Here is a 27870-nt window from a genome sequence, read left to right on the forward strand (position 1 = left end):
ATGACGGCTGGCGTCATTGCGCTGACGGTGCTTAACATCATGGGTACAACCTACCAGCTGCTCTACGGCTGCGTCGGCATCTTGGTTATCCTGTGCGCGACCGGCTTCCTCTGCATCCCTATGACGATCATGAAGGCCAACATCTTCGGATGGTGCCAGCAGGTGTCCTACATCCTCATCTCCGGCGGGACGGACAACTTCTACATGTCGGATGCCAGCTGCCTGCCGGACGGGCCACACTTCTCTCAGACATTCTACAACACTGTCGGCGCTGTCATTGGCAACGCTGCCAGCGTGTTTGGTGTGTACCTGTTTGCGCGCGTCTTCTCGAAGCAGAGCTACCGCGTCACGCTAATTTGCACCACTCTTGTCCAGGTTCTTGCGAGCGTCTTTGACATCATCATTGTCGAACGCTGGAACTTGTACATCGGCATCCCGGACCACGCCATGTACATCATGGGTGATGCTATCGTGTACGAGGTGTGCTACATGCTGAACTTCATGCCACTGAACATGCTTATCTCGCGCCTCTGTCCGAAGGGTTACGAGAGCACGATGTTTGCAATTTTGGCGAGCTTCAGCAACATGGGTGCATCGACGTCGTCCACGATTGGCGCAATTCTGATGGAAACGGTGTGGCCACTCTCCTCCAGCCCGCCGTGTGACTTCAGCAACCTGCGCTGGCTGCTCATCTCCGGCCACTTCATCACGCCGCTTATCGCCATTCCGCTAGTGATTGTGCTCATTCCCGGCACCCGCATTTACGGCTCCATGGCCTCGAAGGAGAGGGCACCTCTATTTTTTCACAAGGGGCTGATTAAGAGTGGAAAGGGGCTTGCGTCTGTAAAGGACAAGGATCCCGTCCTGACGTTGAGCCAGGCATCTTGAAGCGGAGCGTATGTGCTCGTCGTTGAATTTTCCCACCAAAAAAAAAGAACATGAAAGACGTCTGGCAGTTTGTTTTCGTTTTATAAGTTCCTTTGAGTGAAAAGGAAGGTTAGCGCAAGAATGCAGGTATATCAACCCTGCGTGCTACAAAAAATGTAGTACACTGATTATGCAACGATGAAGCGACAAGAAACCCCTTTTGCGTGTAGTGGAGTAAACACCAGCCTGCGGAATGCTAGCGCGATATGTTGCTTTCTATTCTCTATTCAGGCGCAGTTTGCAGATTTTAATGAGAGGAACGACAGAAGCACTTAACCAAAAGACTGTCTGAATCCTTGTTAGTAGGCCATTGTGATGATAGTTTTCGGCGCATGCATGTCGAGTCGATTCCCGAGAAATGCTGGCATCTTCTTCCTGAAAAAATGGAGAGGTCGATCGAAAAGGGGAATGTCGGTTGATGCTTGGGCGTACCGGCAAGTGATGATGGACGACTCGAGATTCTTTTCCTTCTTTGTGTGCTTTTTTTTCCTTACCCTGCCAGCGGTGCTCTTTTGCCACTGCTGTTTTTTTGCTCATTTATTCCTCCACCGTTATCCGCTTGTTTGTGTGTGCGTGTTCTCCGTTCTCCTCGACAAACGACATTTAGTCCCACCTGCTCTGTTTCTTTGCCCATTCTACAGTGTGTGTCTACCTCGTTGCAATCACCTTGCTCTTCTCTTGTCGCAACGCTCTTGCTACTCCCTTTTTTCGTTGTCCTGTAGGTCGACGGTCAACTCACCCTCGTGGACGGAGGCTCCCCTAAGAGCTACGAAAAAATATTGTGAGAGGACCTGCTGCGCAGATGTTCGATCTGTGAGCGAAAGCATCCGAGCTGTGGAGCTGGCTGTATTTTTTGTTTACTCGCTTCTCGAAAAAAAAATACTAGTGCATGCAGTTGGGTGCTCGGTGTTGCCTTTCGTGGCAAGTTGTTGCTGTCTTCTTTGTACCTCACAGTGTCGTTATTCGATCGAATCTATTGATCAAAAAGCCGTTGTGTCTCTCTACTCCTCAACGCTCGAACTTTAAGTGCCGCTGCCCCTGAGACCATACCGCACCTTTTCGTAAATTAGAAAGACGGATACCGCCTTACACCTCGCGAAGCCGCCGAGATGGCGCAGGAGCCAACCATATGTAGCTTCCGGGAAGGCGTTGAAGCTGACGGAAGTCTCCCACACGACAAAAGGAAAAAGGTCTGTGCAGCTGCTCGAGTGAAAGGAACCAAGAATGAGAAACGTGATAGCGGTGTGGACGACTCCATGTAAGCGTGTTTTCAAGAGGCGGAGGCTTTGGCATTTTCTTTACTTTTGCAAGCATTTGATGCTCTTTTTTCTTTGGTTTGCTGTCGCTCTTCTCGCTATTTTGCCCCTCCTTGTGGGTGGACTTTTTTTCGCGTGTGTGTGTGCTCTTTTGTTTTTGCACAAGCATGCATCGAATGACCACTTGGATTGTGCATCGCGCTCTTGGTTGTCCTGCCTTAAAGAAGAATAGAGACTTTAGCTTTCAGCCGCCCTCACGCACAACTGTGTGTTGGCGGGTGTAGCATCGCAGCTGTCGTAGATACCCTCTAGTGAGAAGCGAGCGGCGGAGTTCATCAGAGGAGATCTTTCCGCTGCTCCGCGTCTCATTTTCTTTGCCACCTCGAAGCTTGCCTCCACTCTCTAGGCCCACATCTTCGCTTTTTGTGGTATTGTGTGTGTGTGTGTGTGTGTGTACTTGGGCAATAACTTCCCTCTCCCTCTGTTTCTTTGCTCCATTCGCTTTCGTGCATCCTCATTGTCCTTAATCCCTTTTTTTTCAGTAGCATACATCCTTGTGTTAGGTCAAACTGCAAGAGCGCTCTTCCTTCTCAGCTCCTGCTTCCCCCTACGTTTTGCCTCATATTTTTCCTCTATACACTGCCACCAGATCAGCCTCCATGCTGCAGCTTCCTCCCATGCTCTCAACACCGAAGCAATCTTCTACGTCCCGTAGCGCCGATGCGAAGATGCATCCTTTCGATGTTCTGGCATCGGTGAAGGATGATCCATCGCTGTCACCGCAGCTGCGGGAAAAGATTGGTGGTGCACTCGTGCGGCTGCGTGAAATTTGTAAGACGGCGGACCCGCCGAGCGTGGCGAAGGCGCCACCGAGAAGCTGCGCGCATAGCTACTTCGAAGAGATGATTAGCGGGCACGCGCCGCTTCGGTTCTCTTGCCACAGCAGCGAGTCAACGCACACGCGTGCCAAGCACTTCGACATTGCCTCCTCGCGACTCCCAGGGCCCATTGTGATGTCCTCTAGCAAGACCCTCATGCAGCGCACCACGCCTGCCCTCCAGAGTCCGAAAGAAATATTTGCAGAGCTCAACGCCATCGCCTTTCAGACACTTCGATACATCGATGAGGTGGAGCAGATCGAATTTGACGTCACCAACGTCTGTGAGCACGACGGCAGCATCATGGAGGACAAGGAGCGCCTGTTCCTCTCCGTTTGCTGCAGTGTGTTTGCAAACTTTTCCTTCTTCACCTCGCTACGCATCAACGCGGAGAAGTTCTTGCACTTTCTCCGCAAACTTTTCACATGTTACCCGCTCGACAACAGCTACCACAACGCCACACATGCGGCGGATGCGCTTCAGATGATGTCGCTCTTTTTCAGAGAGCCCACTGTAAACTTCCTCTTCTCCGACGAAGAGATAGCAATTTGTTTTCTGGCTGTGCTAGCCGTCGATGTCGCGCATCCTGGCGCGTCCGACGCACTTTTGGTCGCACTGGACCACCCCTTAGCGTCCGTGTTTGGCGATGTCGCAATCGCTGAGCACGCGTCTCTCCTGGTTTTGACGAGCGTGCTCGTACTGGAGGACAATTTCTTCTTCTCAACGCCCGACGAGGCCGTCTCAGTGGACAGTGCCCATCTTGTGAAGGAGGCACTGTACGACGTGGTGCTGAATGCAGCACTGCGTAGCCGGCCTTCCCTAATGTCTGCCTTGCGCGACATCGAGACGAGCGGTCGCATAACCGACGCCGATGCCCCAAAGCTGATGGCGGCTCTGCTGGTGATGGCGTGCAACAGCTTTGCATTTCGCTCGCAGGCACAGTGCTGCCGAATGGGTGCGTGGTTTCTCTCGGAGCTCCACCGAGAGGAGTGCGAGATGGAGCGGCACGGCATTCGTGTTACTCTGCCCCACGTTGCGGGGGCCGACTGCGCCGCAGTGCTGTCAGACTACATAAACATTGTCGTAAAGCCGGTGACGGCGGCTACCCTTGCCCTCGTTCCTACGGATCTGCAGGACCGTTTGGAGTGGAACGCAGACCTTGTGGATGCGGCAGCTAGCACGGGGGGTCGTGCTTGCAAGGTTGTCGTGGAGAGTTCCCTTGCGCAGTGGATGACGAGTTCGCTGTCTGTGATGGAGATACTGAAAAAAGTAGCCACGCACGCAAGCAGCGTGGACCGGAAAGCCTCCAAGTGCGCTATTCTCAACGCCTCTCCGTCGCGCTCCCAGGGAGCGGCTCCAGGCATGATGCGGGCCGACTCACTTAGCAGCAACAGCTCCACGTCAGGCTCTATGAGTGCCGCGAAGCGAGAAGCCACGAGTAACTGCCCGCAGCTCTCGTTTACGTCGGAACCGTGCTCAGCGGCTGGGAGTCCGACAGCGCGTCCCGGCCGGTCGGAGCACTACTTCTCCTTTCTGCGCCTCTACGACAAGTGCGAGCGCGCGGGAGAATCAGCAAAAGACTTTGTGGGGCAGCTTATCTTTCTTGCGCTACAGTTGGATCCCCGGTACATCGCTGCCTATGCGCGGAAGGAGTACGGAGATGACTGCTGTGGTGCCGAATGCGCCGAAATGGGGCTCTTGATCAGCAAAATGGAGGAGGCACCTTCCACAGCCGAGGTGATCGCCAGCCGCCCTCCTGGCGGATCCTTCTCGAATCGTGTTGCGGACGAGATCGACCACACGGACAGTTTTATTTTGTTCTTGATGGACATGTACTGCTCCCGTGAGGCGGCGCTAGCGGAGATGGAGTCGGCGGTGCCGGTAAGCGACAAGGCGAAGACGCCACCGCCGGCAGAACCCGCACCTCCCAAGGCGGCGCCACAGTGTCAGCAGAACTCGCCCATTAGGATGCCGGTCAACACGGAGAGCAAAAACACAGGCCCTAGGCTGCGACTAGTGCCATAGCCGCTTGGCAATTCGCTTTGCTGCTTTCCTCTCGCCCTTTGCTTGATGTATCCTACTTGATGGTCAAACTCTTTTCCCCCTGTTTTGTGTATTTGAGTTGCACAGTTCTCGCCCACCAGTGCAGGCTGCACGTAGCAGGTTGACTGAGCCGCTTACGACCTGTGTTGGCCGTACACGTGAGCACTGTTTACGATAGGGCAACTGCTTCTGCTACTGCGAAACAACCGAGGCGCCAACTGAACAAAGAAGCAGCAAACGTGGGGTTAGGCACGCGGCCTCTTTCCCTATTTCATTCTCTCGTATCTCTGTGTGTCCTTGACGCACGCTCTTTTTTCTTGAGTCTGTTGTTTTTCTTCACCGATACGTCTTGGTCCTCAGCTCTTAGACCTTCCGGATACACACAATCGCTCTCCCTCCCCCTTCTCTCTGGCATTACATTCTCCTTCCGCATCGTTTCATATTGAACTTAGCAGTGAAAAGGAAAGGAGTAAACTGCGCGCTCCCTTATTCGCGCCTTTCTGCCGTGCACACTTGACGCCAGCCTGCGGCAAACGTTGATGAGAAAGCTTACAGCGTCGCATGACATCCGCACTCTTGCAAAGGTGCAGATATTGTAGAGCGGCAAAGGGGTGCGCGGTGCGTATTGCTGTCGCGTGCGGCGGACTTGTTTTCTAGGCCTCCAGCGACAAAACCCTATCGACTCAGCGTGTGACCTCCTCTGCATCAGCCCTGCGGCACTCATGCTACCCAACGGTGCTTTTCTGTTACACTCCTATTCTCTTTTTCCTGTGAATGATGCCACCACCATTGCCTGCCTTACTGCGGTTCCGTGTTATCTATTCTGCCTATTTGCCGTCTCGGCGCAGACGCCATTGCGCGCCAGTTTTCTGGCATTCCTCGCCGGCTATATCACATACACGTTCACAAAGCTGGAAGAGCCCCCACATCACGAGGTGCGTGTTGTGCATAGCTGAGTAAAGGTTTTGCCGTTATGAGCCCCCGAGTTGCAGGCTTCCTCATCGGCGGTTTTGTGACGGCGATGGCATCTGCTATCCTGCTGCAGTACGACGTCCTCCGCAAGCAAGAGCTGACCACCAGGAAGACGGAGGAGGTAGCCGTGCAAGCAGACATGATCGTGCATCGGTTTCATGTAGTAGAGGCAGGGTTGCGTACCCTATCGGAGGGCGGTGAGGCCCGCCCCAGCACTACGTGAACGGGACGGAGCGCTGTTATTGAAAGGTGGCGTGTGTCCGTTTTTTTTCTCGCGCGAAGCGACCAACAGGCCACAGTAGCCACCATTAAAAACGGCAAGGAAGCGCCGATCTGTTGTCTTCACTGTTTTGCGCTGTTTTCCCCTTCGTATCCGCTACCATATCACCCTCTGGCACCAGCAGTGAACTTGCCTTTCCACGCGTGTCCTCGTGCGCTGCGGACAGCGATATAAGCGCGCCAGCAAGATGCATCCAAAAACGTTTGTGCATGTGTTCCTTCACCGCTCCTTCAAATAAATCTCATTTCTCTGTTGCCCACGTCTCTCTCTTCCTGTCTGGCTGCCTGCTATCATGCTACGGCGACTTTTTTTACCCTTGTCGTCCGTCATGCAGCTGTCTCGAGGCACTGCTTGCTAGGTATCTGACAACCGTCCACTTCCGAAAAAAAGGTCAGCCAATATCCACACCACGACTACTGCTTTCATAGAAGTTTCCATCGTACAGAATGCAACAGCGGATGGGCGCCATGCCAATGACCGTGCTCTACCCGCAGTCTTACCTGCCGCACGGCGCGGTTCCCTGTCCCGCTCCAGGCTACGGGAGCATGTTTGGCGGCTACGGCGCTGCGCCAGTGATGATGATGGTCGCTGGAAATGCGCCGTACCCAGTCAACGGGAACTTTAGTCACTCAGTCACACCAATGTACTTTGCTATGGATCCGGCCAACAGTGCGGCACCAATGGCAGTCGCGGCCGATGCCGCCTCGGCTTGTGCCACGCCGAAAGCGAAGCTCGCGCACTCTGGTAGCGGGAACTCCCTCTCAACGCAGTCTTGCTGCTCCGGGGGCGAGACGCCGTCGCTTCTGAGCCGCAGCGCGGCCTCCAGCACCGTCAAGCAGCGCCTGCCTCACGACGTCAGCGTCTGGGGCTTTGCTCTCGTCGACCAACTCCACCCGTCATTGCAGCGAATTCCAGTACCGCTGTCGTGCTTGCACGAGCCGACAATGGGCATCAGCCTGTACGATAACGACGTGATGTCCAGCAGCACTCGCCCGTGCAAAAGCTCTGTGTGTCTCCTTCACGCGCAAGGCCTTGGCTGCGCAGAGGGTGCCCGGTGTCGTTGCTTTCACGTTTCCAACGCGTACCTGATGCAGTGCCGCGCCACATCGGAGTCGCTGTGCTGCGCATTGCACAACTGCTACTACTCGCAGGAGATGCTCGGCGCCAACTGCGCTCCTCACGTATCGGGTCGTTGCTACGCACTGAGCCTCGACGATGCCTCGAAGTTCCCCCAGGACGGTGAGAAGCCCTACCTCATTGACCTCTCCTTGCTCAACCTCAGCCTCACAGTGGGGCTGGAGACGCTGCCCTGCGTGAATGGCGTGTACGTCGTCTCCTGGAAGAAGCATGTATGCCGCCTCAACATGAATGGGCTTTGTAAGTGGACCAAGGACTGCGGCCACATTCACGTGTGTCGCCAGCTGGCAAAGTTTCTGCAGGATGCTGAAACGCTCTCCATCGTGAAGACGCTGCAGGAGAGGACTACGTCGAAGAGCTCCGCGGAACTCTACCGTGACATCATCCTCAGCGAGAACACGCTGCGCTACGTGCGTTCTGCGGCCGCTCTTTCCCTTGTCGCGGCGCTGCTCGAGGCGGGAGATGTGGAGGCACTCAAGGCGCTGGCGAGGGCCAAGTGCGCCTTGTTGCCATCCCAGAGCGCGGCACTGCAGAAGCTCGGAATCGCCCTGAGCAGCAGCGACTCGACTCGCATTATCACCGTGAGTCCGAAGCTCCTCGTTCTGCTCACCCCTAAGGGTATCAATTAGGAGAAGGTTACACATTACACGGCTCACACCGCGTCTGCCAACAGCAACTACAAAAAGGCACATTGCTGTTCATATGTTGTGCGTTTGTGTGCGCGCACGCTCCCTCATGGTGAAGAGAAAAGGCAGACGCGTCGCTGAAGATGAGCGGGAGAGAGGACGAGCTCGCGGCCTCTGTGGCGTCTCATCCTCGTGCGTTTCCTCCTCCTTTCTTTTCTACCAGTTGAAGGCAAAGAACTTTTTTGTACGACTTGTATTGTTGAACGTGTTTCCACCTCTATATGTGATGTGTGTGTGTGTGTGTGTTTTCTGTCGTTGCTTCTCTCTTCTCAGTGCGATGTCTTCTACCTCCACTGTACCCTTGACTCTTTGGCTTCCCCTCGCCCCCACGCGCAAAGTCTGCCTGCTCTCGCACTCCTGTCTGGTTAATGCACGTCCATAGGCGCGAGGCAAAGTCAATGCACGACACGCTGTATCTCTGCCACAAAAAAAAAGCGATTTTGCTTTAGTTTCCTTTGATTTACTTTCCTGTCTCTGGCATCTCTTTTTTGTTTCTTAGCCTGTTAGTGGATATGGCGCATGCATGTGTGTTCGCGTGTGCCTGTGCGTGCGTGCAGGCGCGCGCATGTGACTGCCAGCCATACCAGTAGCAACAAAAAAAATGGAGGGCATCGACTTCGACAGGGAGAAAATGAAATCGAGAATACGGCTCTCTTTCTGTTTGTTTCTTCACGTAATACCTTGAAGCCGGCGTGGAAAGCCCTGCTGGTAGGTCGGGGATGACAGTGAGATCAAAGTCGAGCCACTCCTTCTCTTTCCCTCCCTCGCGGTCTTTGACGGCATGGAGAAAAAAAGGGAGCCAAAAGCTTGTGTTTTTGTCCTACTCCCCGTCACAGCTTCGTCTTTGTTTCGACCCTTGATGGAACGCACAGCCCTCATCCTAAGCGTTTCTTTATTGTGTCTTCCCTTTGATTTTCTATTTCTTTTCGTTCTCCATGGACAAAGATGGCGCTATCTTTTTCCCGCTCTTTGCCGCCTTTTCTCCGTACTTGTTTGCTTGCGTTTTCTCGGACGGCAGTGCTGCCATATTTCTCCTCGCTCAAGGACGCGGGCCCGCTATGAACTCGATTCAAGTCAAAGGAGAGACCAGGCACAAGGATAGAAGTGGTGCGCGCATGTCCGTAGCCCTTTCACCGCATCTCTCCTTTTTTGACACTGTTGTTTCCTCTCTTTCCTTCTTTTCTCCACAAGTTGCCGACGATTGTTTCACTCATTATTATTTGCAGTTTTCGTTTTCTCCCCTCGCTGCGCTGTTGTGCTCTTCATCAAGCTCCGCTTCCCTGATAGGCTCCCTATACCTCTCTTCTCTCCCTATTATGTTCTGTGTGTCTTTTCAACGATTTCCTTTTTCTTCTGATTGCCTCTATATCTCTTTTGTGTCTCTTGCCTCTCGTGCTCTGCTGCTGTCACTCTCTTTTTTTTTTCACAACATGTCCACTCTGCCATAGAACGTGTGCTAAACTCCACCCGGACTGCCAAAGGCCCCATCGGGTGGTGCGAAGCCGCACTAGACACGCATCACGCCAATGCACCGACTCGGTCATGGGAGCACGGCCTCTGCCGTCAAACTCTACTCGCCCACCCACACCACTAGGCAGTGCGAGGGCCGGGTGGGATACGCTCGAGTCACGTCGGCACTTCGCCTATCATATGGATGGTGCAAGCGTGCGCACTGTCGCAGGTCGCTCCGACGCAGCGCCATCCACGACCTGACCACCGACATCGGCAGCGGTACGTCGCGGTGACCTCCCGCACGTCGTAGGCACTTGACCCTGTCACCACCAGAGGTGGTTGTGCACTTGGCAGGGGTTAGGGGGGAGGGGCTGCTTGACTTGCCCGCAGAGTGGGTAACGAAATCTCATACCGTGATGAGGCGCTTATCGTCATCAGGGTCTGCTGCTGTGATAAGCCAAAGAAAAAGGGCTAGGCACCCCTCTTCCACCTCCCAAACAAAGAAAGGAACGGTGGTTGGGAAAAGTCGACTGCAGTCCACAAGTAACAAATTCACTGGTTTATGTGCAGTCCCTCTCCATCATCTATCTCTCTTTATGCCCCTCTCTCCCCTCCTTCTCTTCGGCGCTCGGCAAGCGATGGAAACAAGCAGTGAGCGAAAAGAAATAAGAAAGAGCGAGCGTTTATCTTGTGCTAACGAATCACGGAGAGCATAACTCGGTAAGCATTTTTCGCATCTCTTTTTTTTTGTGTTTTTGTTTTCTGTATTAACTCTAAACCTCCACCCCCTCCCCGCTCCCCCCTTTTTTTTCTTGACTTCACACGGTTGTCTCTCGTACTTGTTTTGTCGTTCTCTTCGTTTTGCTTTTCGCACAGACGGTGTACTGTCCTCCTATTTAGCGGCGATGGAAGAGCTGGCCAAGGCACCGGACGACGGGAAAGGTTTGAGATGAGACAAGCACAACGTCGTACCTCGCTCCTGCCGTATGTCGGTCCCACGCCCTTGCTCTCATCAGCCTTTCTCCATTTGCTCTTTTTGTTCTCGTTCGTTACTGTTGTTATAGTTCCGTTCCGGAACGAAGCAGTGTCAGACAGAAATACCGGAGCAGTTGATGTTCAAACAGCAACGTGAAAGAGAAGCACATGAACACGACTGAAGTTTTTTTTTGTTTTTCTTACTGCTCGTCTCGTTTATGCCACGATTTAATTCGTGTCTTTCTGGAATGTGAGGCGATCGAGAGAAAGAGGAGACCGAGTGTAGACGTGTGGGGGTAGGCCTGAAGAGGGAGAAACACGCAGGCGTTTCGCACCTCAGCGTTTAACAGATGATGCCGATCAAGGGGAGAGGACACCGAAAGGCACCCCTTGCGTGCTACGAAGTGAAGCGTGCTGCGAAGCCGCTGAAGTCAATGTGCTAAAGGGTACGCCTCATCTAACCCCTCCAACCCAGGGCTTCTTCACTCCCTTGTGGGGGGGCGCCTGTTCCGCTCGGGTATTCTCTGTTCTTCTGTGTTGCTTCTTGCGTTCTGTGTCTTCTTATGTTGCATTCTCCTCTCTTTCGTCAGTTGCTGGTGCCACCCCACCCTTCACCCCACTCCCTCACAGACTATCTCGCTTGCTCGCTTTCCTTCCCGACAGAAGATGCGTCTTCTTGTTCCTCCTCACTTCTTTCGATTTCGCTCTTTGCGTTTCAGTCTTACCCTCCACCCGTTTTTGTGCTCACCTTGTCTCGAATTCCGACCTTGTTTCCGGGGCCTCATGTGACGTACTGGGATGTAAAGTCGTTACCTCGAAGACCAGTGCAGTGCACCGTAACCCGACCACTGCATGATGTCTCTAATATAGCTTAACGGCTGGACAAGAGGCATACCGGACAATATATATGGAGCTGCTTTGTTACGCTTTTCGTGCACTGCATTGTAACACCTGCCACACGCCAGAAGCCACTAGCGTGAGCTGTGACAGCGGAAGAAAGTGCTTATATAAAAAAAAAACAGAAACGTAGCAGACGCCCAATGAGGTGATAGCAATGGAGCTAGCTCTCCGTACCGCCCTCTTGTTTCTATGTCTATCTTGCGATGCGGTCACCATATGAGTTTGTGTGTCGGTGTGTGAGTAGCACTTTTTGAGGCTCGCGAAACGCTTCACGGTGCTAAGGGCACACTCGCGTCATGCGTGCTGTTGTGGGGGGGGAAAGGCCCTGCGTCATTCCCTTGGCTCGCGCCTCTGTCGCTTTGCCGCTTCTTTCTTGAGCAGACGGTGGTGGGTGGACGCAGATGCGCTGTGTTCGGGGCGACAGGCAAAACGCGTGTCGCGCAGCGCAACGTCTCTTATGCTCCCCTTCATCTTTTGCCTCCTCTCCTCATCGCTCGCTCTATTCGTTTTGCTCCGTTTCCAACGCCCTGCCCCATCTGTGGGCAACGCTTCTGGCCCTTCAGCCTTCTTTTGACTGCCGTCGCTGGTATCGATCCCGCCACTCCTCCCCGGCGCACGCACGCGTGCAAGAACATACTTACTGGAAGCCATGGCGCAGTGGATTCCGAAAACTGCGTGGAAAGTGTCAAACCTCAACAAGCGGTATGGCGCGCCGTACGTAGCGAAAGGGTACGCATCACTAGACCCGAGATGTAGTCTGGATGCCTACTCGTCGTTGCAGCAGACAGTGACGTCAGCGGATGTGAAGAAAGCACTGCTTTCTATCGACTGTACCTCCTCTGGTGCCCTCGTGATTGACGTGCGCAGCGAACCAGAGAGACGGCTGCGGCCGCTTCTGTCCCCTGCGATAGTAGCGCTGCATCCTCACGACATCTTGTCGGGTGCGGCGTGTCCCATTCTGCCATCGAACAAGGAAAGGGCAGAGATGTTTGTAGTGGCCTCGGAGGCCCAGCGTGCAGTGAACACTTGCACTGCACTGAGGCGGTGGGGTTTCTCGCGTGTGGCCGCAGTCAGCGTCGACGCTGTGTCGGAGGCGATTGCGGTGGTGCCGAAGCCGGCGGACACAGCTACTAGCAGCCCCACAAAAAGCTGAACAACATCGTGCGCGTGTGGAGTCGTTCGGAGAAGTTGCTTTGTGCTGCAGCTGTGGCGATTGTCGTCGGTTGGTGGCGAACGGGGTGTGTCGATTGGTGCTTCTCAATGAAGCATGGCACCCCGATGTATCCGCAAAACGGTTCTTTTGTGAGAATCACAATGCGATTAAAGGGGGGAAAAAAACAAAGCGAACGCACGGCAGACGTGCGCCGGAGCTAAGTGATGTACGCGGCATCGCCTGGTGTTGAGTATGGCACTCGAAGCTTTCAAGGGAGGAGAAAGGCATTAGAAAGTGCAAATGTGATGATGCGATTGCCTTGTTTTTTTTTTTCGCGCACTACACAGGGCAACAACTCTTTGAGCCTGCCAGCTTTCCCCGGAATTCACGAGATATGTTGCCGCCTCTCTAGCTCAGCTATGATCGGTCTCATCTCACCTCATCGAGTCTGTCCTCTCCTCTCTTCTCCTGTCTCTCTCTCTCTCACTCGCTCGCTCTCACGCTTGTCGAGTCTCTCTTTTCGATTGGGCGCGTTGATATCGTCCTGAAGCATCCTATCAATCACCCCCCTCCCTCCCTCTCCTCTTTCCTCCACACGGCAGCACCACACCCGTTTAGCTACCTCATCCGCTAACCGTTTCTGTCCAGTCTCGCGTAGACAACGAAAAAAAAAAAGAAGCGTCTGCACTATAGCGAATAGTGAACGAACGACAACCACCTAGACGAGCATCGCGCTGGAAAACTGCGCCATCTCGTTTTTGTTTTCCTTTTCCTCCCTTTTCGGCTCGTTTCTGTATCTCTAGAGCACTTTTAGTTCGCTTCACTACTGTACCTTTGCTGCTCTTTTTATTATTATTTGTATTTATATATCACAAGACGCATCGCAAGCGTGCATCATTTTCTTCTTTTCTGCCCCTCTCTGACCTCTGCATCTTTGCAAGCTTCTCGACCCCATAGCTGCTTGGGTGGCAGTGGATAGGGGGCAGCGCCTGAAGTACTAAACGCAGGACTGCGCAATCCATCCTTTCATTTCGCGTTTTTGTTTTTGCATGCATTCCCATTATATTTCCTCATCATCTCACAGAAGAGAAAACCTACCGTCACCTATACATACATAAACACACACACACAAGGACACTATGCGCTCTACAGAACTGATTGTGGAGCGGGGGCCCTTGCACCATGAGGCGCATTCAATGGCCAATGAGTCGCCGTTGAACCAACCGCAAGAGCAGTTCTCCCTGGAGCCGAAACTGGAAAAGGTGACGGCACCATCCTGTGAGTCGTCGTCCGACGAGGCGGCCTACCCGAAGGGGAACGAAGAGGAAGAGCGCAACGAAACGCCTCGTGATCCGTGCAAACTGACCGATGTGTCTACCGACCATTATGCCAAGGATCTCGATTCGGAGGAGGAAGAAGCTGCGGCGGCTTCTCTGGCGAACAAAGAGCCAGAGGAGGATGCACAAGACGAAGCTGGAGGAGACGGGTCGCACGTCGGGGCGGTCCCTGCCGAAGTTGCCAAGACAACGCGTCCCCACGGCCTCCACAAGGCCAAGAAGAAGCATTCGAATCACGCAAAGGAGGCTAAGGCGGCAGAGACGGTGGAAAAGCCGGCAGCGCCGCGTAAGAAGAAGCCCATGTACAAGGTTAACATCGACAACGTGGAGCGTCACCCTCCTGTCCCGGAGGGTGTGAACACGCCGCGCAGCGTGGCGCTCTGTAAGGAGCACGGCGTGAACCCTAGTGAGCTTGCCCGGTACGACAGGAAGCACTTCAAAGGTGCCGGCGTGTCGGACGAGGTGGCGGAGCTGCGCTACCAAAGTTACGAGAAGCGCCGCTGTGCCCGTATGGCGCAGCTGAAACCGGCCTACAAGGAGAGCATCAAATATGACTTGGAGGATGCCGTGTCCGTCTCCGCGGCCAAGAACAAGGCTCAAGCAGCGGAAGAGGCTCTTGCGCGACCCGCCGCAGCGGTGCAGGCGGCCGCCCCGCCGCCGAAGCTGTTGGATGAAGAAGCGGAGATGCAGCGTCAGTTTGAGGCTCAGCATCAGCGTCTGCTCGAGCAGGAGCGCCGAAAGACGGTGGCGTCGGGATACAATAGCGATGGTCGTCGCCGCAGTCCCCCGCGCGCAGGCCATTTCTACGGCGCGTCGGTGCGCTCTGTCGGGTCGTCCAAGTCGCCCGGGCGCCACTCGATGAACACATCCGTCGGCGCCAGACCCACCGTCGACCAACCGTATAGTGCCGCGAAAATCTATAGCGCGAGCATTGTGGAGAGTCGCCCGCTGACGCAGAGCGAGGTGATCATGATCGATGAAATCAACGAGCGCGAGGCTCACCGCATTGACACGCAGGAGCGCGCCTTCGTCATCCAGGAGAACAAGCAGCTGATGCACGTCGAGCGCGAGCTGATTCGTGAACGCCTCGCATGTGTGCGCGTGCAGAAGAATGCGGAGGACCGGGAGAAGATGCAGCAGAAAATGCACAAGCGCAACGAGGCGCGCCAGAACGTGGCGGCGGAGCGCCGCAAGAAACTGGAGGCAGAGCGTCAGGCGCGTATCCAGGACAGTATTGCCGAGAAGGCGGTTCGCTGCCATGCAGCGAACCCGTACGCCTCGCTTATGCTGCGTCAGATGAGCGGCTTCTCCACGCGCCGTACCTCTAGCAGCTTCCCGTCCCAGGGGGCGGACGTGAGCGCTTCACAGGAGCAGTCTTCAGAGGCGGAGTAGTAGGCAACCGTGAGGCTGCTGCAAGTGTTCATGTGACTCTGTTTATGGTGTGTCGATTTTACGACGGAAGCCGCGCCATCAAGGCACAGTTTGTTCCTGTTGCTTCGCACACCGAAGTCGGGGTGTGTGAAAGTACAGGCTCACGTTGGACTGCAGAGGTGTGTTGCGTGGCTGTGTTTTGTGTGTCTGTGTGTGTAGCAGAGCGTGCCTGCATGTGCGCACCGTGAGGCCGTATCCCTAAGCCAGCGTTCATTCTGTGTCCCGTGCCCATAGAGCACAATCATCACTTTTATTGATGTTGTCTGTACGGTTCTGGTCATTTCTCAAATACGTCTTTTTTTTCGCCTGGTCACCTTTCTCTTTTTCTCCTGTCTCATGATCGCTGCCTCCGTTGTCTTCATGCGCACTGGAGTCCCACCGCCCAAGATCCTCAGCATCTTCCTTTTCCGCCTTTTTGCACGGCTCCCTCCGCAGCGAAACAGAAAAGACTCCTGCGCTTCTCCTGTCGCCTTTATGACCTCCCCCTCCCTCCCCTGCCCCCACATCTTTGGTTTATAAATATATATTCCATTTTTTCTTTTTGCGGTCTGGGGTTCTGTGTGTGTGTGTGTACTCTTTCTTTTGTTATTCGCTTGTACCTTCAAGTGTTCTGTACACCCCTAGCTGTGCGAGGGACTGCCAAGCAAGACGACGGAGACGGATAGAGAGAATCGGAAGAGAAGACGGAGTCGCAGGTGCCTGAGCGCCCCCGGGAGTGCTGTGTTTCACGACACGGAGTCGCCTGTGTCTCTGCACTTCTCCAACTAACCTCCTTTCCAACGCTCCAGCCGCACTTTGGTTTGGCTTGAGAGCCCTGTTCCGTTCTCCGCTGTCACCTGGTACAGTTTCATAGAATGCGGGGGCATGGTGCGGTCTATGTTTGTTGGTTGCGCCATTGCAGGGATGCGTTTGAAAGTGTGGCTTCGTGCAGCCTATGTGCCAATGGGTAGAAAAGGGAGCGTACGTCGGACGCCACCTCGAGCGCAGGTATGTGTATATGGGTGCGCCCCTGGCCTTCCTTGCCTTATGCATCGCTCAGGGGATGTAACGGCGTATTTCACATCACAGTGACACACACACACACGCGCGCGCGCGCGCATGCGTCACACAGCACCCCCTGCTCTCGGCGCACCCCCTACCTCTCCTGGACCAACAGCAGCTTCGACGTGCGTGCGAGTAGAACACGTCTGCGGAAGGCAATCGTGTAAAAGGAGAAGCCGTTCCCACAGCGAATACACCTCTGGTATGGCATGAGGCACGGTAACGTCGCAGTGGCTTGCAGTAGAAGCTTGCGTGCATGCAGCAAGCGCTGCTAGAACCGTGGAGTGTGAGGCTTGGGTGGTGCGACGGAGTTACCAAGGGTTTTTGTCCTTTTTTCCATGTCCTCTGTACTGTACGTTTCCCTTCTTGCTTTTTGTAGCGAATGCCTGCGGCAATACACGCACACACACGCAATCAGACATGCTATTTAACGAAGAGCACAAGTGCTGTTCACGCAGCTGTGTTCTATGTTGTATGTACAGACACATGAACGCGCGCAACAAGTCGCGAAGTGGAGAGCAAGGCAAGTGTTTGTTGTGTGCTCTCCCTGACGCCTGCGATGAAAGGCGTCGATGCGTGGAGCCTGAGGCATCTGAAAAAAAAACATGCGCATCTCATGCGCTGTGATCCGTCATGGGCATGCGGCGCCCCCTCCCTCCCTCTTCTTCCTCCTGTAGCTGCGTGTGAAGAGTGTGTGGGGGGAGGGGTGGGGCGCTTGCGCAACATTTTTCTACTGTTACCGCCTCCTCCTCTTTTTTCCATGTCTTGCTTTTTTGACGTGTGCCGGCATGTCTTTACCCGCGTACCGACACCCACATTCAGCTGTCCTCTCCATCATCGCTGCCTCGCCCCCTCCACCGCTGCTTGATCACGTCACAGTGGCCTGATTACCGTCGGCTAGGTAGAGTTTCCTTTCGCAAGCTCCTGTCTTTCTCATCGCTCAGAGAGGACAACCACAACGTCACTTGTGTGCCTCTACCTCACTCCCTGGTACGTGAAAGGCAATTCTGAGGGATACAGTGTTGGTTCGCCATGCAGCCTGTTCAAAGTCCTCCAGTAGCCCCGCCGTCGGTACCGGTCGCGGCGCCAAAGAAGACCCCGATTGATATATCTGCGCTGAAGCTCAAGATGTCGGCCAGCGTTCGAGCAACCCTGGCTGCTGCTGGTGTGCTTGGCCAGTGCCCTCGGCCGATTGAGGCAGCTGACGAGGATGCGCTGCTTAAGCTGAAGCCGATGAAGACAATAGTGCCCTCCGTCAAGAAAGTTGTGGCGCCGGTTGCAACGACGGCTCCGCCGCCGAAGGTGCGCCGCGTCGAGAGCAGTTCCAGCTCATCGTCCGATAGCTCGTCCTCGTCCTCCGATGACGACTCCAGCAGTGATGACAGCTCCGGCTCGGACTCTTCGTCCTACTCCTCCGACGATCGCTCCTCCTCGTCAGCTGAGTCAGTGGTGTCAGGGGAGGCAACGCTCTTCCACATTGCCCAGTCTCAAGGCCTGGTGAACAAGGAGGTCCTGGCACAGGAAGAGGAGGAAGTCCCCACGCTGGTGCCTCCGCGTCCTCCGGTGGTGCGATCTTTCCCCAATGACATCGGCAAGGCTCTGGAACGCTACCGGGAACGACTCAACCGCGAGGAGAACATCATTCGCATCAAGGATGACAACAAGGCTGTGTCGCTCGGCACCAGTAAAATCAACTACATCGACCCCCGTATCATCTGCTCGTGGGCAAAGGCGCAAGACGTGCCGATCAACAAGATCTTCTCTGCAACCATCCAGAAGAAGTTCCCGTGGGCCATGAATGCCGAGAACTTCGATTTTTGAGCGAGGTCGGCGCGACTTGATCTCCTTAGAACGATGATCTCGACGGCAGCGCTCCACGTGTACCTTTAATTTACATGCCGCCTCCCCTGCCCTCGTTTGTACGCTGTGGCTTCTCATTCCCCCCCCACACACACACACACGCACGCACACACCAACTGTCTCCGCGTTGTCGTGCGCCCTTCTCACTCCGCGCTGGCTGCAGAAGTGCGGCAAACAAGAGGGAGCGAGCGTGTGCGGGGCTTGGGAAGGGAGCGGGGGTGTTGTCACCGTTTGTGGAGGTGATCTATGTGCGTGTGGAACAGCGTATAAGCAGCAAGCGGTAAGCTAAGAAGGATCGCCAATCCTTCTTGCTAGAGACGGTGGCGGAGGTTGGAGAGGAAAATGAGACAGCGCACCATGCGCCATGGTGTGGGCACGAGTTCTTTGGAGGGCGCTCAATGTGTTCCTAGGAGAGCGTCTGCTTTACCGTGTTTCTCTCGCACAATCTCCACTCGAGTCCTCCTCCTCGTTCGCCTTTGCTCTCGTTCTGACAAGTGCGCGGATGGCGTCAGCGGCTTCGCCGCAGCACACGTTAAGATGACGAGGAAGTCGCACGTCGGCGAAACTGGAAAAGAGCAACCTAAAAAGCGACCTTAGAATGGAAGGACGCGCAAACCAGCAGTGGAAGGTGCGCTGCTGCCGTCCTAAATGGACTCACTCGACAATCCACCAGCCGTCAATATCGCCTGTGTCACCTTCGCGTGCCTCCGTGTCTGTGTGCGCCGGCGCACGGCGAAGAAATCGACTCTGCGAAACGGCTGACGGGGCCGTAGGCTGTGCGTCCGTTTCTCTGTCGCGCGTGCCGTCTAAGACTCCTTCTTGATTCCCTCTGCTTGACAACCCCACCAACACAAGCGAACAGGCACACCATCAGGGCAACACGTGACAGAGATTGAGGTCATGATGGAGCCGACTAGAAACGCAGAGTACAGCAAGCAGGAATACTGGGACCGGCGCTACACGGAGGAGGAGCACTATGACTGGTTTCCCTCCGTGTACCCCATGTGTGTCGCTGCAGCCTTTGAGACCGTTGAGGCTGTCTATCGTGTGCAGCGCAGCACAGGGGCATTCGAAGGCACGCTAAAGGTGTTGCATCTTGGTACTGGTAGCTCAACCCTCTGCGCCGACATCTGCGCCGCCTACGAGGCAAAATATCCGACGGAAGACTCGAGGCCCTACCGACTCGTGCAGGTGGCCACTGACTACTCTGCTGTGGTCATCGAGCATATGAAGACCAAGTACGGTCCAGCCCATCCACTGGAAGACGTACACTGGGTGGTTGCCGATATCCGCGATCTCCGTCGCGTGCGTGAGCAGTTTGGTCCTTTCTTCGACGTGGTGCTGGACAAGGGCACCATGGACGCGCTGCAGGCGGACAAGGCAAACCAGAATATGGACGACGACATTGAACGGATGCTCTGCGAGGTGAGTAGGTGCGTCGAGGGCGGTGTTGGCACGCTCGTGTATCGTGTGTTTGTGCAGATCACGTGGGAAATTCCTTACTTGCGCCTTCACTACACCACGAAGAATGCCACGCACACCTTCGCCTGGGGCACCAATGTCACCTACCGCTTTCTGGGTGAGAGTGACATGTACAGGATGTACACGTACGAGGTGTCACCGCCCTCTTCCGAGTAGACCCTCCGGGGCGGAAGAGAGGAGGCGACGCGCGGCGCAAAGGTGTGGCGCTTGTCACCGCCAAAAGCGCGCCGTGCCCTCTTTCACTCTTGTCGGTATTTGCCAGTGGTGCGCACACCTTGCACCCCTCAAGGCGTGTTACTCTGAGGGTGTCGATTCGGCACACAAGCAACGGGGGCTGGGGGGACACGCAAGCGCGCACATTAACAAAGAGCGGGGGAGTGTCGGACTGAGAGAAAGCCGGAGACGCTCGCAGTATTGTCTGCTCAGTGTACAAGTCGTTGGTTGTACTTACACAAAGGCCTGTTTCTCTACGACCACACGACGGTCGAAAAGGATGCAGTGGGGGGAAGCAATGTTGCCTCTGTCTTTCGTTTTCTTCCCGTTGAAGAGCGTCCGCGTGCCTTGAGAAGCTCATGCCGCTAAGCACGTGTAGGAGAACTCTGCGCGCTCGGCATTGTCGGAGCGGCGGGGGGAGGGCCCGCCATAGCCCCCCTCCCCTTCCCTATCACTCCCTTTCGCACCCCACCCTGCCGCTGCAACAGCTCTCTTAGTGTCGTTGTCATTGCAGCCTCAGCCATCTGCGTTTCGGTGTGTGTGTGTGTCCACTTTCTCTTCTCCGCTCCCCCTCCTCTAACTTGGCCGCCGCCCCCCCCCCCTCCCTCCCTCCACTCTTCTTGTAAGTCATGCGGCGTTGTTTGACCCCAGCCAGTGCGTGGGTGTCCACGTGGAGGAGGGTGACGACCGTGTCGCGTGCCGTTGGCTACAACCGTAGCCACTGTCCACCTTTGACGGAAACCGACGCGAGCAAGACGACGTCGGCGGCTTCGACCACCGCACCGGCCGCGCCGACCTCTGAGGACTACCGCGCCCTGCTACTGGACCTCTTGCTGTACCGTCGCGAGACGTTGACTCCAGTCGTGGAAGCCCTTCGCCTCGAGAGAGACGAGGTGGAAAAAAAGATGCAGCAGCTTGACACGCACGTGCGCGAGCTCAGCTCCATTCGCGATGAGCTTCGGCAACTGGCCGAGGCGGTGCTGGACGCAGAGCGCACGCGTTTGCACGACTTTGTGATGAAGCCCAGCAACCCTCCTGCCGCGGAGAGCACCATGGCGGCACAAGGCGCAGCAGAGAGCGAAGAGGTTGAGGAAATTGTGCTGTAGCTACAGCAGAACTGCGGAACGCTGGTCGAAGAAAAAGAGTAAGTAACAGGGCAAGCAGCCTGGCCACAAAAAACGAGCGTTTTTTCGTGCCGGTGGGAAACAAGGGGTGGTCTGGCAAGGAATTCGTGCCGCTCTTCTCCTCAACAGGTCGTCTGCTCGCATTGTTGTGAAGAAAAGATCCCGTGTGTGTTGGTGAGAGGAGGAGGGAAAAGGACAGACCCAGCTGCGAGTCGCGGCATGCAGTGAAGCACTGTAAAGCTCACCTCACTCTCTCTCTTCACGTTCAAGCTTCCGATGAGTACTTGCGCCTCTTCCTCCCCCACCCCACTCTCTTCGTCTCACCTCTTAGTCAACCCTGCAACTTCTCAGCAGCACTCCCGTAGGCCCCCCACCACTACCACCATCACCCCTCCACCCATATCCCCTCCGTCATCCACGAAAGGAGCTGTGCGTGCCGTGCGGGGGCAGTGCCGCACACATCCTTTACTATCCCGTATCTTCCTCTGCTGTCACAGCGCAGCAGCGACGACCTCATCGCCTCACTCTTGAGACAGCCTCCGCTCGAATCGCCTCTGCCTGTCTCTCATTACCTGACTTCCGCCCCTCCCACCACCACCGCCCACTGCACAGGGGAAGGATGGGGCCAGAGGTGCCGGCTTGGATAATCTGAGCGTACGTAGCCTTTGGCATTCTGTTCTGCGCGCGTCTCTAGGCGTTGTGCTTTTCAACTCACCCCTTTGTCTTCTTGCATCTCTCTCTGTTTGCGTGCGTGTCCGTGTCCTCACGCGCACCCATCACCACGGAAGGCAGCCGGGCGCTGCAGCCGGTTCACAGCTCCACGAGTGAGACTATGCGCCTCTCTGCTACATCGCTATCTAAGCTCACATTAATCGTTAATATCTTTTTTTTTGTATTTGTGGAGGGAGCACATCCGGTTTTGCGTGTTGCTGTGGCTGTGCGCGCCAAAGGCCAGCTGAGGCGCACAAGTAGAAGTGGCATGTAAAGCCAGCACCGGCACACGTGTGCACACAATACACACTCGCGGTGTTACTTACTCTGAAACCGAGACTACCTCTCTCGACTGCTCTCGGCGCCGATGCCGAGTCCTCCTCACGTTATTGCATACTCGATGCAGCGACGGGTGGCACCGCCGTATCACTCCCTGCGAGGTCGTCCCATTGGCGCAATGGTGATCGATAGCTTTCCGGTGCAGCTCCGCATGTACGTTGCCAGCTCGCCCCTCATCGCTTCCGCCGGAGGCTGGTCTTCGTGTTTTGCCTCGGCCAGGCTCTTTACTGACGCCGCTGCATCGCTGTCACCCGTGGTGGATGACTCATCGTCCGCACCGCCGTCCCCGTTTGAAGTACATCAAGTAATCGCACGCGCGGCGCAGCGTGGCGAGTGGGAGCACGCCATTCGTCTTCTCGTAGGCTCCCTGCACAGTCACTGTGTTCCTCTCGCAGAAACGTACCAGCTGATTCTCCTGGCTGCACTGCGGGGCGGAGGATGGCGAGCCAGCGTTCAACTCACGAAGCAAATGGCAACTAGCACTCTCTCGACAGCAGCCCTCTACCACACGGCGGCGGACCTGCTGCTCGCCAAATCGACATTTAACTTGGAGACTTCGAGCACGTCCCTTGATCGGGTAGTGCTGAAGGAGCTCGTACCACTCATGCTGGCCGACGCCACGCAGCACGTGGTGTGGCGTCCGCGTCACCGTGAGGCGGCACTGCGAGCCCTTGGGAAGGCAGAGAAACACCAGAAGATATCAGCCTTGTTTCGTCGATGGACGGCCGCTACTGCTCTTCTCGGTAGTGTTTCGCGACTCCGGTGCAGCGAGGAAGAGGCCACTCTGTTCATGGCGGCGTTCGGCGTAACCGGAGACTGGCGCTCTGCAGAAACACTGCGGACAAGTCTTTCCCAGATCTCCGCCCCACTTCTCGTCAGCTATGTGCGTGCATTCGCCGTGGCGGTGCAGCACGCTGAAACATCAAGCCTAGCAGCGCCACAGGAGCTTGTTCCGTGGGAGATGGCTTTAGACACTGCTGCCGCGGGCAAGCAGGATGCGCCACTGCTGGAGGCCGTGACGGAGCTGTTGAGTGCGGCACGTCACACCGCAGCCCCCGCCGGCGGGGCTCGCTGGTGGTGGGCGGCCAGCACTTCCACACACGCGAAACTGGCAGAGCTGCGCAGGCGTGCGGCAATCTCCGCGCGTGAGGCAGCGCAGTTGCTGGTGGAGTGCCATGTGACGACCGCGCAGGTTAGGAGCTTGCTAGATGCCGTGCGCGTGTCCGGTGTGCTGAGCTCAGCGGCGGCAGAGGCTTCTCCGTACTATGAGGGATGGGTGAATGTGGTGCTGGTTCTGAGCCAGTACTGCCCACACGCGTTGGTGTCCGTTGACGGGTGCGCCGACGGGCTCGTGCAGCTGCTGCCGCATCCCCACCTGCAAATCCGGCGGCAGCGGGGCGGTGCAACACAGCATACCCTCGCTTTATGGCGGCACGTGGCGCAGAGTGCCGCAGGCGGAGATGTCGCGAAGCCTGCCAGTGTAGCGTGGTACGTTGTCTATACGTCATCCGCGTTGCATTATCTGCGTCACGCTGCCCTGCAGCCGGCGCAGCTGGCGAAGGCTGAGGGTACACTGAGTGCCGCGTTGGCGCGACAGTTGCGCTGCCCCGGCCATCATCCCATGCACGGAGCTCTTCTCACCGGTTTCGCAGGCAAGCCCGATGCGCTGTTTATCTTGCTCCGTACCGTCAGCGCGCACATCAGCGTGCCTTCGGCAGAGCGCTGCGTCACGCTAGTGATGCGCGACGAGGCCGCCAGCATTGGTGAGATGGTGGACGAGCTGTTGCTCAGCTTTCTGGAACCGCTCGACGCGTTGGGGACACCTGAGGAGATGTGCGAAGCTGTGTGCGCTGCCAGCGAGGCTGCTCTGCTCTCCTCCCCGCTGTCCTACTCCTCCACCCAGTTTGTGTGCCTCGCTGTATGGTACACCTGTCACCAACTGCGACGTGGTGTTTCCTTGAGTTCGCTGCGGCCTGCACTCCGCCGCACTGTTTCGCTTGTTGAGCGACTTCCAGGTTCCGCGGAGGCGTTGACGCTGCTGAGCGCTCAACTGCAATGGTGCTGGGGTGCTTCATTGGAGGCGCTGCGGGAGCAGGCGGTCCCCATCTTGCTGCGCCTTGAGGAGTGGGATGTCCTCGCTCGGCTGCTCGAGCGCTGCCCTCAGCCACTGTCGACGCAGGAGCAGCACATCCTGCAGCGCTGCAAGAACGGCGCCAAAGTGACGGCGCTGCAGAACCTCGTTACGGTCCATCGCGCGACAGCTGCATGGGAGTACTGGCAGGGCGAGTTGTGCGGTGCAGCTCGAGAAGCGCCTCTGCCCACGTCCCTGTACGACAGCCTCGTCTCTCTCCTCTTGGCCCACGGACTCGTGACGGAGGCGCACGCGGTGCTGGATGGCAGTGGTGCATCGGAGGTCCGTGTGCCGCACACAACGTGGTCTCACACCGGGTTGCGCGTCTACGACTATGCGAGACGGTGGCGCCGGCGCGAGCAGGGGATGCAGCTGGCGGAGTTGTGGGGCGCGGCCGCACTAGCGGAAGAGGAGGCAGATCGCGACGGCAGTGAGGTCCGGAAACGTGAGGCAACTGTAATCCTTGCTCTCTACGCTGGTTTGGCCCTGGAACACACCCATCGAGCAGCGGACGCAAGTCAAGTGATTGCGGCCGCAGTCGACTATGTTCTCCGATACGACGAGGCGCATCACCACCGTGGCACACAGCCCCCACTCGACTTTGCAACGCTGCACAGGACAGACGCTCAACTCGCGGCGCGCCTTCCTGATTACGTACAATGCGCCGCGCCGCGCCTCATCTGTGCCGCACTCAACTGCAGTGGCGAGACATCACGGAAGCCGGCAACTAAAGCCGCTTGCTCGAGCGTTGACAGCGGTGCTGTTTCAGAGGTGCTGCGCAGCGTGGCGTATCTGCTCCCCCTCACCTCAACGAGTGGAGCGGCAGTGATGGCGTGGTCAGAGACGGTGCTACGGCTCTACACGGTGGCCGGCGCCTGTGCCATAGATGCCATGCCGGCAGTGGCGAAGTTGGCGCAAAAGCTGCTGTATCAGGCGGCGGAGCAAAAGGTAGCGGTGGCGCCGTCGTTTCTACGCCTCGTGCTCGCTACAGGACCGCTCTCCACAACGCTGCTTGCAGCGGTGCGGCAGTGTCTCCTCCTGAGGCCTGGCAATGCACCCACTGGACCGTATAGCACAGATGTTGCTGCTACTGCCGTGCAGGTGGCGGTTTCGCTCGCCGACTCTGGCAACCACTCTGCAGCCCTGGAGTGGGTAGAGGAGTTCGAGCTATGGCAAAGGGGAGAGGCAGCGGGGAAGGAGGTCACAGAGCCTGTCCCGCAGACGGTGGTGGACATGGCCACTCAGCTGTCGTGGCTGCAGGCCGCCCAGGCCGCCGCGCAGCGCCGCGCCGATCAGCGTGCTGCCCTCTGTCAGCATCGCCGCGCGGCGCAGGCTGGCGCCAGCAGGGGCAGCGTGGCGTTTGAGCTCTACTCACGGGATGCTCTCGATCGCCTCATCGACTGTGATGCGTGGGAGGAGGCGCTGGACGCTTTCCTGCACGTGTTGGCCGCCCCTATTGACGTGAAAAGCCTCTTCTCGGAAGAGTCAATGAAGCTGATGGAGCTGCGCGACGCGTACCTCTCCGCGGATGTGCTAAACTCCGTCATGCTGTGCGTAGCCCGTTGTGCGCCGTGGCGAACCACGGTGCAGGCGTGGATGCTGCTGACCAGTCAAGCCCCCCTTTTCCCTTGGAATGCTTGCGCTGCCGCACTGGCCCCAAGCATACACGAGTTGCTGAGTGTGATGGCGCGTCAATGTGCGCTGCCTCACGAGGTCGGCACCGTTGTGGCTTGGATGGTGGCGCAGCTGGACTTGCCTAGGTCTGCAACGTCCGCCCTTTGTTCTCGTTTCGCTGACTGCATCGATGCCTCATCGTCTACCGGTGCCGGGCACGCGTGGACAGCGGCAGAGGCGCAGCTATGCGCCGAGATCGTTGCACAGCTGCGACGATTGTGTGGCGAGAAACGCGTGCGGGAAGCTGGACACGCTATCGCGGAGGCGCAGGCAGCCCTTTTCCCGCCTTCCCTCCACACGCCAGCGCCCCACAGCGAGGAGGGTACAGTGCCTTCGGCAACATCGTGGCTGCCGCCTGGTCGCCCCCCGCTGTCGGCGGAGGAGCTCGACACGCTGGCCGTTATAGCCCCGCTGCTGCTCCTCGCCTCAACGCCGCAGCTGGAGTCTCTCGCACAGCAACATCTGGGCGGCACGTTTAAGGCGCATGAACTCAAAGCCCTCCTTCACCTCTACCGAGAAGAGCTCCTGCAGCGCGTCGCCACCGTGCGTGAGCCTGACGCGGCGCTCGTGCAATACCTCGCGCAAAATGCAACCCTACGCGTGCTTCTCTCTCAATGCGCGGAAGTGAGGCCAGCAAAGCATCCCACGTGGCGCACGCGCGACAAGGCTGCGGCGGAGTGGATGGCGCAGCACATCTTCGACGGCTTCTTGCCGTTGAGCACGGCAGAGGAGCTCTGGAAAGCGTGTGAAGAGCCTGCAAACAAGCTGGCAGAGTGTCGGTGGTCCGCCGTGGCAGAGGCAGAGCTGTGCGGGGAGTTGTTGCGGCGTCACGGCAAGCCGCCGGAAAAGCTGAGCACCGCACCGCACTTGACGCGGCAGGCGATCTCCCACTACTGGAGCTGCTTCCATCGCGTTCTCCTGCCGGAGATGCATTTTGGCCCGCTGGAGCTGTGCTGCCTCGCCTCCTACGCTCCGGCCCTTGCCGAGGCGCGGGCGGCGTGCCCGGACATGACGCAGCCGGCCTACGCCGATGCCGTTGCCGAGCTCGCCAATCACGCATACAAGTCACACTTCTGCCCCAGTAGTGTACCTGTCGAGGACACCCTCAGCTACTTACGTCGCCCTCATTGCGCAGCCGCAATCGCAGCAGTCATGACAAGCGCCTTCAAGAAACTCAAGGTGCTGCACGCGCAGCTCTCCGACGTCCGCAGCGCTGCGGCGCGCGGCTACCGGCTACCGTTTTCGTGGAATACAGTCTCTGCCGCTGCTGTACAGCTGCCACCGGAGCTGAATCGGCAGTGCCTCGCTGATGCCGCCCGGTGCATTCCCCATGACGCGGTTCCTGTAACGAAAGCGGCTCCCGTTCACGCGTCCCACACATGCATTGCATCGCCGCTGCTGCGCCGATGGACGCAGTGGGCAACGGGGATGGCGTGCGCCAGCTCGCCCAAGTCGTTACCACAGGCGGGCTCACTACTACTTGTGGAGTGGACGAAGGAAGCGCTTCAGTCGGCCTGCGATCTCCCTCACGCAGATCAAGTTCGCAGCGCCGCCCTTACAGCTGCCGGCGGTGGTGGCAATAAAGTATGTGCGTTGTGGCAGGAAGTGGCACGAGCAGGAAAGCGTGAACTGCGGCAACAGCGGTGCCGTGACCTTAGTGCGGTGTGGCAGCTTCTCGCCGGTGCGGAGGTGTGGCGCTTCATGGACCCTGGGCACGTGATGGTGCTGCGCCGGCTTGTGCTCCCCTCCAACTCCAAAGTTAGGGCGCTGCCTTCCAAGCGCGATGCAGTCATGCACCACCGAAAGACGTCGCAGCGAAAGGAAGAAAAGGGTTGTGTGTAACCGTGTCCTACCCATGCACCTGTATG

The 27870-nt window shown here is 56.9% G+C and overlaps 10 protein-coding genes across 10 annotated transcripts; all 10 read left to right on the plus strand.

Moving 5' to 3' along the window:
* LINJ_04_0020 (putative folate/biopterin transporter) lies at positions 1–888 on the plus strand (the record flags this gene model as incomplete). The annotated part of the gene is made up of 1 exon (XM_001462802.1): positions 1–888. One exon carries the CDS (start codon positions 1–3, stop codon positions 886–888), a length of 888 nt encoding a protein of 295 aa, XP_001462839.1.
* A 2023-nt stretch (positions 889–2911) lies between these two features.
* LINJ_04_0030 (putative cAMP-specific phosphodiesterase) lies at positions 2912–5086 on the plus strand (the record flags this gene model as incomplete). The annotated part of the gene is made up of 1 exon (XM_001462803.1): positions 2912–5086. One exon carries the CDS (start codon positions 2912–2914, stop codon positions 5084–5086), a length of 2175 nt encoding a protein of 724 aa, XP_001462840.1.
* A 991-nt stretch (positions 5087–6077) lies between these two features.
* LINJ_04_0031 (hypothetical protein) lies at positions 6078–6299 on the plus strand (the record flags this gene model as incomplete). The annotated part of the gene is made up of 1 exon (XM_003392163.1): positions 6078–6299. One exon carries the CDS (start codon positions 6078–6080, stop codon positions 6297–6299), a length of 222 nt encoding a protein of 73 aa, XP_003392211.1.
* A 503-nt stretch (positions 6300–6802) lies between these two features.
* On the plus strand, positions 6803–8122 carry LINJ_04_0040 (hypothetical protein; the record flags this gene model as incomplete). Its single annotated transcript, XM_001462804.1, has 1 exon — positions 6803–8122. One exon carries the CDS (start codon positions 6803–6805, stop codon positions 8120–8122), a length of 1320 nt encoding a protein of 439 aa, XP_001462841.1.
* A 4033-nt stretch (positions 8123–12155) lies between these two features.
* LINJ_04_0050 (conserved hypothetical protein) lies at positions 12156–12659 on the plus strand (the record flags this gene model as incomplete). Its single annotated transcript, XM_001462805.1, has 1 exon — positions 12156–12659. One exon carries the CDS (start codon positions 12156–12158, stop codon positions 12657–12659), a length of 504 nt encoding a protein of 167 aa, XP_001462842.1.
* Positions 12660–13798: 1139 nt separating this feature from the next.
* LINJ_04_0060 (conserved hypothetical protein) lies at positions 13799–15388 on the plus strand (the record flags this gene model as incomplete). The annotated part of the gene is made up of 1 exon (XM_001462806.1): positions 13799–15388. The coding sequence occupies one exon, from the start codon at positions 13799–13801 to the stop codon at positions 15386–15388; it is 1590 nt and encodes a 529-aa protein (XP_001462843.1).
* A 2112-nt stretch (positions 15389–17500) lies between these two features.
* Positions 17501–18289, plus strand: LINJ_04_0070 (DNA topoisomerase type IB small subunit; the record flags this gene model as incomplete). The annotated part of the gene is made up of 1 exon (XM_001462807.1): positions 17501–18289. One exon carries the CDS (start codon positions 17501–17503, stop codon positions 18287–18289), a length of 789 nt encoding a protein of 262 aa, XP_001462844.1.
* Positions 18290–19228: 939 nt separating this feature from the next.
* Positions 19229–19966, plus strand: LINJ_04_0080 (conserved hypothetical protein; the record flags this gene model as incomplete). The annotated part of the gene is made up of 1 exon (XM_001462808.1): positions 19229–19966. The coding sequence occupies one exon, from the start codon at positions 19229–19231 to the stop codon at positions 19964–19966; it is 738 nt and encodes a 245-aa protein (XP_001462845.1).
* A 686-nt stretch (positions 19967–20652) lies between these two features.
* On the plus strand, positions 20653–21129 carry LINJ_04_0090 (conserved hypothetical protein; the record flags this gene model as incomplete). The annotated part of the gene is made up of 1 exon (XM_001462809.1): positions 20653–21129. The coding sequence occupies one exon, from the start codon at positions 20653–20655 to the stop codon at positions 21127–21129; it is 477 nt and encodes a 158-aa protein (XP_001462846.1).
* Positions 21130–22225: 1096 nt separating this feature from the next.
* LINJ_04_0100 (conserved hypothetical protein) lies at positions 22226–27844 on the plus strand (the record flags this gene model as incomplete). The annotated part of the gene is made up of 1 exon (XM_001462810.1): positions 22226–27844. The coding sequence occupies one exon, from the start codon at positions 22226–22228 to the stop codon at positions 27842–27844; it is 5619 nt and encodes a 1872-aa protein (XP_001462847.1).
* Between the last annotated feature and the right edge of the window lie 26 nt (positions 27845–27870).

The sequence above is a fragment of the Leishmania infantum genome, chromosome 4 (assembly GCF_000002875.2).
Source record: "Leishmania infantum JPCM5 genome chromosome 4".
NCBI classification, from domain to species: Eukaryota; Euglenozoa; class Kinetoplastea; order Trypanosomatida; family Trypanosomatidae; genus Leishmania; species Leishmania infantum.